This window comes from Mastomys coucha, unplaced genomic scaffold (assembly GCF_008632895.1).
Source record: "Mastomys coucha isolate ucsf_1 unplaced genomic scaffold, UCSF_Mcou_1 pScaffold7, whole genome shotgun sequence".
NCBI classification, from domain to species: Eukaryota; Metazoa; Chordata; class Mammalia; order Rodentia; family Muridae; genus Mastomys; species Mastomys coucha.
The window spans coordinates 16,615,056-16,625,999 of NW_022196913.1; the positions used below are offsets into that span (position 1 = coordinate 16,615,056).

At 44.6% G+C, this 10,944-nt stretch overlaps 1 protein-coding gene across 1 annotated transcript; it reads left to right on the forward strand.

Annotated features, from left to right (window-relative positions):
• Positions 1–3,626: 3,626 nt before the first annotated feature.
• On the forward strand, positions 3,627–10,635 carry Zp4 (zona pellucida glycoprotein 4). Its single transcript, XM_031359266.1, has 12 exons — positions 3,627–3,816; positions 4,060–4,181; positions 4,262–4,368; positions 5,312–5,472; positions 6,084–6,271; positions 6,781–6,878; positions 7,699–7,829; positions 8,107–8,296; positions 8,374–8,521; positions 8,806–8,884; positions 10,106–10,219; positions 10,529–10,635. Exons 1-12 carry the CDS (start codon positions 3,627–3,629, stop codon positions 10,633–10,635), a joined length of 1,635 nt encoding a protein of 544 aa, XP_031215126.1.
• Positions 10,636–10,944: the final 309 nt, after the last annotated feature.

Sequence of the window (10,944 nt, forward strand, 5' to 3'; positions counted from 1 at the left end):
GATCCAGCCTGTGGTTTTCTGTTTGTTTGTTTGTTTGTTTGTTTACTTCTAATGCTTTCTTATAAGTCATCTCTTTGGGCTACACCAACACCACCAAAATTTCTTTCCTTTTATTTATTTTTACAGCTTACCAATGCCTCTCTACACTAGTACAAAATCCTGTTTTGTATCTATCTTCTATTTTTTTTTATTGACAGCACCTAAAGTCACCTGGAAAGTCTTCAGTTGAAGAATTTCTTCTATCAGATTAGCCTGTGGTTGCATCTACAAGGCATTTTCTTGATTGCCAATTGATAAAGGAGGGCCCAGCCCACTGTGGATGGCACTATCACTCAGCAAGTGGTTCTAGCTCATGTAAGAAAGCCAGCTGAGAAAGACAGAGAGGGAGCTAGCAGCACTTCGCCCCTACCTCTACTTCTACCCCTAGGTTTCTACATGAGTTTGTTAAAAAACAAAAACAAAGCTTACAGTTCTCAACTAAGAAGGAGCCATTCTTGAAGCTGGCATGATAGCTCAGTCAGTATATTCCTTGTCTTGGAAGCATAAGGCCCTGAATTTGAGCCTAGAACACATAAAAATTCTAAGTGTTAACCCCAAACTGGTGAGTTGGAGATGACAGATGACAGGGACTCCCTGGCCAGCTAACAGCTTAGGAAATCCCTGGCCAGTGAGGGATTCTTTCAGTAAAAACAAGGTGGATAGTGCTTGAAAGGCCACAATGATGGTTGACCTCTGGCATCCACTTACGTGCAAATACATATCGTCCAGGAGCAAGCACATATATGTGCATGCACACTCACACAAGCAACACACACACACACACACACACACACACACACACACACACACACACCTTTTTTGTTCATCTTCAAAGGACAGAAATCTTCTGTTTCCTTGAGTGGAAAGAAATGCATGTCACTCGACAGCCCAGCCCAATTTGAGAAGAAATGATCTTCAATGTCAGGATGCAATTTGGAAAGAGAGAGAGATATATGATCCTCCTATCCATTTCTGCGTGCCAAAAGAGAAAGCAAAGAGGACTTTCCAGAACTCTCCTTTGCTATTGAAAGTGAGGTGATTTCCTTGGTCCTTCAAAAGTGTTTTGTATTATTAATTTTTCACTAATGACATTTTGAAAATGCTATGTTAATTCCCCGCCAGAGCCTTGCTCTCAGCGGTGACAGTGGGGGGCACTCTAACAAGCATGACCCCAGTCTCTTACACAGATTGGACTCATTCATTACCCAGTGCCGTAGCCAATTCCCATCTCAGATCCACAAGAGAATTTTCTGCAGCTGTTAGCTAAATTTGCCCTTGCGATGATTTCTATCATTTCTGGAGGTCTGCCCACAGTGGTTTAAATATGCACAGAAGGCAAGAATCAGGTGTGGGTTGCCAGTCACCAAAGGAGCCCAGAAGAGGCCTATACTTAGTTCTCAAGAAAGACCCTTACTGGGAAAGCTCCGAAAGGCCCTTTAAACTGGAATTTCCCAGTCACAGGTGGAGGCATAAGAGCTAACTGTGGGAATGCCTCTGCAGTATTTGTAAGCATGCTACTTTACACTTCGCCCACTTTGAGTCATGTTGGTGGTCCTAGGGCTTCCAAAGAGTTTGGGACCCAAAGGACTTTCTGAAATATTGTTAAAGGGCATATTTCAGGAAGAAAAATGAGCCAAAACAAAGGACTGGGAGATAGGCCATCACAGAAAGCACAGAAAATGGGAGAGTAAACCAACTCCAGATATAAACTAAGTGTAATGACTAACACTTTTCTGTTTATCAAGGCTTAATCAAATTTTAAATTGGTAACAAGATAAATGCAAAAAAAGATCAGAAAAAAATTAAAATGTGGTGAAAGTGTTTTACTTATTCTCATTTATATGTAAATGTTTAGAGAGTTGACAAGAAAAAAAAAGACAGAGTATGTGCAGCTTGGGTACCCAGAGCAGACCAGCACTGATGTACTTGCAAAAGCTCTCAGGTGCATCCATGGTATAATATGCATAATAATGAAGTTAGGCTGCCCTGGATTCAGGTCATAGGATGGTTTGTGTACGAAAGCAGCAGGATCCAGACTCCACAGGCTGCATGTTCCAAGCCAGCTTTATTAGGTTCCTACAGAGAGACCAAAAACTCTGAAGAGACAGCCTCAAATGGAAAGTGACATGAACAAGACATAGCATGGTCCCATGTGTGCTCAAGGTGTCCACGCAAGGATGAAGCAGGTTGTCCTTGTCTAGTGTGAAAAGCACAGTGTCAGTGTCATTTGGTTTGTGTGCTTGTTTGTGTGATTCGTTTTTAATCTTCTGTAGTCTCCTCCAGCCTCCAACACTTTATGTAGCTTAAGGAGAACTTTAACTTCTGATCCCCCTGCCTCCACCTCTGGTGTGATGGAAAGACAAGTGTGTACCCCTATACCTAGTGTACATACATAGTACTGGAGATCAAACAAGGGACCTCACATATGCTAGGCAAGCCACCTATCAAACAAACTACAATTCCAGACCCAGAATGCTGTTTTGTTGCTGGATTGCTTTATTTATGAAATTTTCTAATTGATTAAAAGTAAAAACTTAGGGAAAGATCGTTTACTTATTTAGTCAATATTGTCTGAGTACATGAGGTTAGTGAAGGGCAAATACAAAGAGGAGTTTGATCCACCTTCACACTCTCAGTCTCAAAGAGAAATGGAGGCTCAAGTGGCACAGAGATGCTAAGGAGAAAAGCTGACCCAGCAGGAGCCACCTCCTGTGTGAGTCAGGGGTGGGGGCTAGGCGAGTCCTCCAAGGTGAGACCTACAGAAAACTTTCTGCAACCCCTGCCATCTGCAGCATTTCCTCCAGATGGTGTAGGATCTAGATCACCTGGAAGCCCAGCAGCTCCCAGCCCCAACCCATCCCAGCTTCTACTTAAATCACCTGAAGTGAGTCAAATTTTGCATTTTTAACAAGCCTCCAGGTAGTTCTGGTGCTTTGATCTCAGGTATGGATCCTTTAAACCTGTGTCCCAAGGGTAAGAGAAAAACAGAGCAAATTCAGGTGAAGGCTACTAGCAGGCCATAAAGAAAAGACTGACTATACGAAGGCATGTGACCAGACAAACAAGGTTAAAACAGACGCATCTTGAGAACAAGATGGAGCAATATAAGGCGTCTGATATATCAATGCCCTGAGACATCTGGCTAACTCCAGCTAGTTCAGAGGAACTGTGAGAAAATTCAGTGGTTACTGTAAGCATAGGCAATGGCTACTTCCCCCCTCCCCTAAAATCCCTATCCTTAAACTATCCTAAATCACTAACCCCTGCAGCTAGGATCCTCACCCTAATACGCAAAATTCTAGAAGGCAGTCCATCTCTGTCCTCTGAAGACAAGCTGGTAGAACAAGTGCTACATAGAGCTGACCCAAGAAACCATCCTTTGGCCAAAAGGAGCATGTCAACCCAACTCTGGAGACCAGGATAATATTTAATGGGAAACATCTGTAGACTGTGCTCCCAGAAGAAAGAAATCACCCTTTTCGAAGTCCCTCCACCTGCAGACTATAAAGGTATTTTCCCCAAACCAAGTCTTCATATATATAAACAAAGCACTCTCTCAACAGATGAGGGCTAGTGACGGAGAAAGAATGGCGAGGCAGGCTCTAAGGAGCACTCCGTGGCTTCTGCTAAGCGTCTTACTGTGTTTCCCATTCTGTCCTCCTTTGAGTGGCCAGCATGTGACTGAGTTGTCAGGTGTGCTCCGCTGTAGGCTCCAGGACTTCCAGTTTACAGTGAACCTCAGCCTGGAGACAGAGAATCCTGTGCTAACAGCTTGGGGTAAGTCAGACTCATTAAGATACCTACCCTTAAACTTCCTGTCTCAACACTCCTCCTTTCAAAAACTCCACAGACCCTGTCTACAGAATGAATGGTCAAAACTGCCGCTTCCAAAGCTATTTTCTCTTGTATTGTTCTGAATGATAGAAGTCCCTGAGGGTCAAGTGGTGGGGCTGGTTGGCCACTGATGGATGATGTGACGGATGATTAACCCCTGTGCTTTTCATGTTCCACCTGCCCTAGATAGCCAAGGGCTGCCCCACAGGCTTAAGAATGATTCTGACTGTGGTACGTGGGTGATAGACAGTCCTGATGGCTTTCTGGTGTTGGAAGCCACCTACACTGGCTGTTATGTCACTCTGGAGGTAAGTAGACCCAGGCCAGAAGAGACCCAAGGATCCCTCTTTACCCTCAGCCAAGCTGATTGCGCTGCTCATCTCTTCAGGGCTCCCACTATGTCATGATGGTTGGCATGCAAGAGGTAGATGTAGCTGGAAATATGACAAGAACAAGAGAGAGGCTGCTTAAGTGCCCTTTGGATCTTCCCAGTAAGTATAGAAAGCATTAGGGCTCCGGAAGGGTCTTGCCTAGAAGGTGCTCTTGAGCCACTTGTTCCTCCTCTGGGTAGCAGCAGCAACTGCTGGCTAAGAAGAACACTTTCCAACTCTTCCCTCCCTCTGTGTCAGACCTTAGGTAAATTGACTGTAGGGAGACTGTAGCTGAGGCTGGGTGTGGTTCCACCTTGGCAGCTTCACTTCCCAGCTCCAAGGGCTATAGGTTTTGTCACTCCTCTCTCACGGTGGACTCTCCCGAAGCGGCTTCACCTGCAATTTGCAAAGTTGGAATTCAAAGAGTTAACCCAACAGGACCCAGGAGCCTCCTCCACTCTCTGAAAAAAAAAAAAAAGAGAGAGAGAGAGGGAGAGCTCAAGCTAGCAATAGTATATAGCTAGAGAAGCCATCTCTGCCTGCAGTCTCCCATCCCCAGCTGGGGACACTTGATCATTTAACTAGGGAATTCTTCCCTTGTGGTCTGAGAACCCTTTAATCATGATTAGGATAGATTAAAACTCAAATCCTCTTCTTCCCACTACCTGGTTACGAAAACATAGCAGGGTAGGTGATAAGACCCAAATGAGTCATGAGCTATACTCAAAACCTATTGGGAGTTTTATGATCTTGAACCCATGGCACAGCTTGACAAGTCCCTCTAAGGAGCCAGAAAGGTGGTCACTGGAAGGCATATGAAGAGCCTCACTACTCCTACAACATGCTGAGAGACTGTTCTACTTAGGAGGGATCCATTTTGAGAGACTCCGAAAAGGTGACTTAACATTGACCTTCCTTTGGGATTTAATCTGCAGATGAACAGAGTCAACAGGCTTTTTGAGGCTGTCTGGATGTTCTAGAATTCTAAGCCCAGGCTCTCTGACAGGATGGTACACTGACAGAGCACCCTGCTCCCCAGCTTGAGTTCCTCTTCCTTTCTTAATACCAGCCCCAGATGCACCAAGTGCTGAAGTGTGCAGTCCTGTGCCAATAAAGGAAAGGCTGCCCTGTGCTCCCTCGCCCATCTCCAGAGGAGACTGTGAAGAGGTGGGCTGCTGCTACAGCTCTGAAGAGGAAGAGGCGGGTTCCTGTTACTATGGAAACACAGGTGCATGCTTCCATCTCTGAAATCAGCGGAGAAAGGGGCTTAGTGACTTCTGGTGAGACCAGAGCAGGGAAAGCTTTATGCAGAGTATAAAGACAAAGTGACTGGTGGCTGGTAGGTGAGCATCGCTGCCTAGATGGAGAACTTTCAATAGCCTTTCGCTGTCTAACCTATAGTCTTCACTGTCTAATCTCCTAGATGTCAAACACAGAGGAAACCTGCAGGGACATTAGGAAATTAAATCTATGAGGCAGGTACTTACTAACTGAAAACTCGTTTTCCCAAGGGACAGCCACTGCAGTGGCTCATAGTCTGAGATTGTATTTAGAGGGAATCATCCCTGAGTGATGATTTTTCACAGATCCCCATATCAAGCTTGAAGGTTTTCTAGTACATTAAACACTGAGAACCCAGTTCTAAGCAGGAAAAGAAGGCAGGTGCTCCCACTCCTACCCTGGTGAGGCCAAAGAGCAAGTGGTCATTAAGAGCCTGTTCCCATCGGTGGGAATTCCAACTTTACTGTGGGGACATCTGAAGCAACTGAGTCAGTAGCCTGAGAACCACCTGGCTCTGTCTCAAGAATGACCTGATCTCACCCATCTCTGGTGTCCTAGTGACCTCCCATTGCACCAGGGAGGGTGGCTTTTCCATTGTTGTGTCCAGGAATGCAACCTCACCACCCCTGCGCTTGGATTCACTACGCTTGGTCTCCAGGAACAACAGTGGGTGTGATCCTGTGATGACAACATCCACCTTTGTCCTGTTCCAATTTCCATTTTCTTCCTGTGGAACCACACGGCGGGTAAGAAGAGCACCTTGGGGTTATGGGGGTGGAAGCAGTGACCTAGTGATTGGGAGAAGAAAAGTTGGGATATTACAGTCATGAAGAACAGTCCTGACCACTGCCTAGTGTCTAGAACAGTCTCTAGAACAAAAGGCCCTGCTTAGAGGGTGGACACTTTTGGGGGGCATTCAGAAAATGACTCTGTTGTGATCCTACCATTATGTAGGAAGTAAATATAAGGAGCAAGTTACACTTCTGGGATCTAGTATACTCAGGAGGATGCTGACTTGCATTCAGGTGGTCTACTTGCCTAGTCTTGGTACTTAAATCGTCTTATTCCTTGGTTCTGCATCAAGCATACACCATGCTTTTCCAAGTTATTCACAATTAGGACCTCCTGCCTCTCTGTACAGACCAAACACTAGAATACAGAATAAGGCAAAACTAAGAACTTGGTCTGGGCAACATGTATGCAGTATTCAGCCAACAGATTGAAATAGCAGGCATCTCTTTTATCCATTATACAGATCACTGGAGACCAGGCCCTGTATGAAAATGAGCTAGTGGCCATTCAGGATGTGCAAGCTTGGGGCAGAAGCTCTATTACCCGAGACAGCAACTTCAGGTAGAGTCAGTTTTGACCTAAGAGGCCAGAAGTCCTTTTCTTCATAAGGCAAGAATTCTGGGGTAAACTGAACCCACAGGAGAACACTTCTCAATAGCAGGTGAATTCACCTGCTACCATGGTCGCTATTCATGTATGCTATTGCTTAAGATCACCTGAGTTGCTGTTCCCAATTCGATCTCAGCCTCAGTCTTCTGTTTTCTACCTCACGGGGATTTGTTTTCTCATCTGAGCCTCCTTTTCCCCTGTCTAGACTGTGACCAAAACAGTGCCTTCCAGATGACTACTTTGCCAGGTCTCATACTTGAGCTTCACTTGTGTAGGTTAAAGCAGAAAGTACGACTACCATTATTGCCTTCCTGTGAGATGGCTCCTGTGTTCCTTTCCTCTCTAAATGCTTAATGCCTAATTCAGCCTCTCCAATCCTAGGCTCATCCTCGCATTGAGAGCGTCCATGGCCACCTTTCACCTGGGCTTCTTGATGCCACTTTCATTCTTCATATCCCCTCACCTGGAAGAAGTTCACCTGCTTTGCACTAGTCTTATGCAGCACACCTGTTTCTTATGTTCTCTCTCTCTCTCTCTCTCTCTCTCTCTCTCTCTCTCTCTCTCTCTCTCTCTCTCTCTCTCTCTCTCTCCACCCCAAACTCATTCTGTAGCTATTTGCGTAATGACAATGGGAAAATAACCCTAAGGGCCAAAATCACCTCTGCTGTGTATATGGACTTGGAAAACACCCATTGCTTGATCCTCAGGAGTGAAAATTGGCAGGTGTGACCAGCACACCCTGGTTACTAAAATCTTCTTTTCCCCACTACAGGCTCAGAGTCAGTTGCACTTACTCTGTTCACAGCAACACATCCCCAGTTAACATTCGAGTGCTGGCTCTCCCACCTCCAATTCCTAAAACCCAGCCTGGGCCCCTCTCTCTGGAACTTCAGATTGCCAAGGGTAAGGTCTGCCTATTTGCTAATTCTAGCCTGAAGTCTAAGTCTGTCAGTAGGAGATCAACCTCAGATCAACCTTGTTTCCTTGAGGCAGGGTCTCTCATTGGCCTAAAGATTCTTCTCTCTGCTCTGCCAGCTGAGAGTTATGAGCACAGAGCATCAAGCCTGTTCTTTTTACATGAGTCCTGAAGGTCAAGTTCAGGTTCTATATTTATACAGGCAGGTAGTTTACTACTAACTTATTCCCTAGCCCCATTTTGATTCTGGTTTTCTTTATGCAGATAAAAGCTATGGCTCATACTATGGTTCTGATGCCTACCCACTGGTAAAATTCCTCCAGGATCCTATTTATGTGGAGGTCTCCATCCTTCACAGAACAGACCCCTCGCTGGGTCTGCGGCTCGAGCAATGTTGGGCCACACCTGGCTCTAATCCTTTTCATCAACCACAATGGCCAATCCTGGTGAAGGGGTAAGTGTGTTCCCCCAAGTTGCTGTATGAGTGGGTCTCTCAAATAAGCATATCCCTACCACTGTCTCTTGGCTTAGATGTCCATATGCTGGAGACAACTATCAGACCAAAAGGATTCCTGTCCAGAAAGCATCAGGCCCCTTTCCGTCTCATCGCCAGCGCTTCAGCATTGCTACGTTCAGCTTCATGAGTGCTGTAAGGGAGAAGCAGGTTTTAGGTGGACAGGTACAACATCTCCTGCTGCATCCTTAAAGTCCCACCACTTCTCTAAGGTGGCTCTTTGACCTTTGGCACTGGCCCATGGTGTTGAGGGCAGCTTCAGGTGGTACCAAGAACATGAGTCACACCTGTCAACTGGCCTCCGGTTCTTCAGGACAATTGTGACATTAACTTAGGCATAGCAAGATGCTTTTAACACTTTCTCAGCTTCTTGGAGAGATGAGGTATGCAGTTGGGAGATGTCTGATATGAAAGATGTCTATAATGTGACATTTGTTTATCAATATCAGGTGTACCTGCACTGCAGTGCATCAGTCTGCCAGCCTGCTGGGATGCCATCCTGCATGATAATCTGCCCTGCTTCCAGGAGTGAGTACCTAAGCTGTCTACATCTCAGACCTAGATGAATCCTGAAATCCTACCATGTTAGCCTCAGCCATCAAACTAAGGGATCATCTTATTAATAAAGATTTCAGCTGAGCGGTGGTAGCTCATGCCTTTAATCCTAGCACTTGGGAGGCAGAGGCAGGTGGATTTCTGAGTTCGAGGTCAGCCTGGTCTACAGATTGAGTACCAGGACAGCCAGGGCTACACTGAGAAATCCTGTCTCAAAAAAACCAAAAAATAAAAGAGTAAAATAAAATAAAATAAAGATTCTAGAGCTGACCAGAATGCCAAAATCTCTGGTTTTCAAAACACATAAACTATAATTTGAATAAGCCAGAAGCCAACCATGGACTAACATATTGATGAATTAAAAAGTATATAGCATCAGAACCAGACCTTTAAAATATGAGTTCTGGGGTCAAACTCAGGTCTTCATGTTTGCATAGCAAGCATTTTACTGGCTGACCTATTTCCTCAGCCACATGTAAACTTTTTCCTTTTTTTTACATTTGGCCTGATCTCAAAAGTAGATGTTCTGGACCTACCTGACCAGGTTTTCAATGTGTCCTGAAGGTATGCAGGTTGAAGAACCATAGACACAGTATGATATGGAGTTACCCAGACCCAGGCCACCTTATGTATGTAGATTCTTCTACTTGATCCATTCCCACTGGACTAGTCTCTGAATCATAATGATTCTTGAATCCTTCAATGTTTTATATAAGAAAATATCAAATCCTAGTAACTCAAACCAATTTTAATCATGCCAATTATTCCCACTTGTAAAGACAATAGGTTGACTTTTTCAGATCAGGTAGTTGCTAAATAGATGTAGGATTACTTACTACAGCTGTGGCCTCACTTCCGGTTTGAACATATGCTCTATGGAATATAAAGGTAAGTGAGTGCTGCTGTCCATGTTCTCCTTTCTAGGAGAGGATGAGAGTGGCGTGGGGGTTCAGGGGTGGTCATTGAATGTGATTATCAATGTCCAAATCTTGGTGAAACTGAAATAACACTTTTATAGAAATAGGTAGAAAATCTTAGACTTTGTTGGGTTTATATTAACACACAAACAGGTTTTTATACAGTATAGGACAGATGTGTGCCTCAAGGCACTTGGCTTTATACCTTACCCCACATTTGGCTTGTGTATACAACTGATAATTCGCAATAAATTACAAGTTCCCATCTGTCCACCAGGAAGAAGAAAATCTGAGCTTTATTTTGAGAACACCACCAGCGTATCTAGCAAAGGCCCCGTGATCCTCCTCCAAGCCACGAAGGACCCTGCAGAAACGCTTCATAGATACTCAAGTGAGTTGAAGGATATCAAATTGTTAGCTACTCTCTAGCTAATTCTAATTACAAACTTGCATGCTTGTAATCTCAGCACTTGGGAAGCTGAGGCAGGAGGATTGCTCAGTCAAGGGCAAACCTATGCTATATAGAAAGACACTATCACTCCCTTTATCCTTAAAGGTTGTTGTCTTGCCCTGTTCCTTACTGTGCAGTGTAAACTTTCCTTCAAAAGAAACCCCCATTTCTGCAGATTACTTACTCTGTCAACATCTAGAGTGGGTTGACTCTTTTCAGTCTATACTAACTCACCATCCCACTCCACAGGCACCCCAGTGGATTCTCCTGCTCTGTGGGTAGTGGGACTTTCTGCAACTGTGATCGTCATTGGAGTCTTGGTAGGATCTTACTTGGCCATCAGAAAATGGAGATGAATAGCCCAAGCCAAGAGTTTCAATAAAACTGACTACATTGCCAGCTTGGTATGAGTTTTTCACTTGAAAAAGATAGTCTGATTCTAGATGAACACTTCGAGTATCTTAGCATCTCACCTTTCTCACTTAGGGAAGAGCATCTCACTCGAGCAAAGAGTAACATGTTGTCCTCTTACGTTAACTCTCCTAGCTAAGCAAAACAATGTTTTTGGAGAATACAATTCAAGGTGTGTGGTGGGGGTAACTACACATACATACCTACTGAATGTTTATTCACCAAGCTTTATAAACTTGAGATAGGGCTCTGGC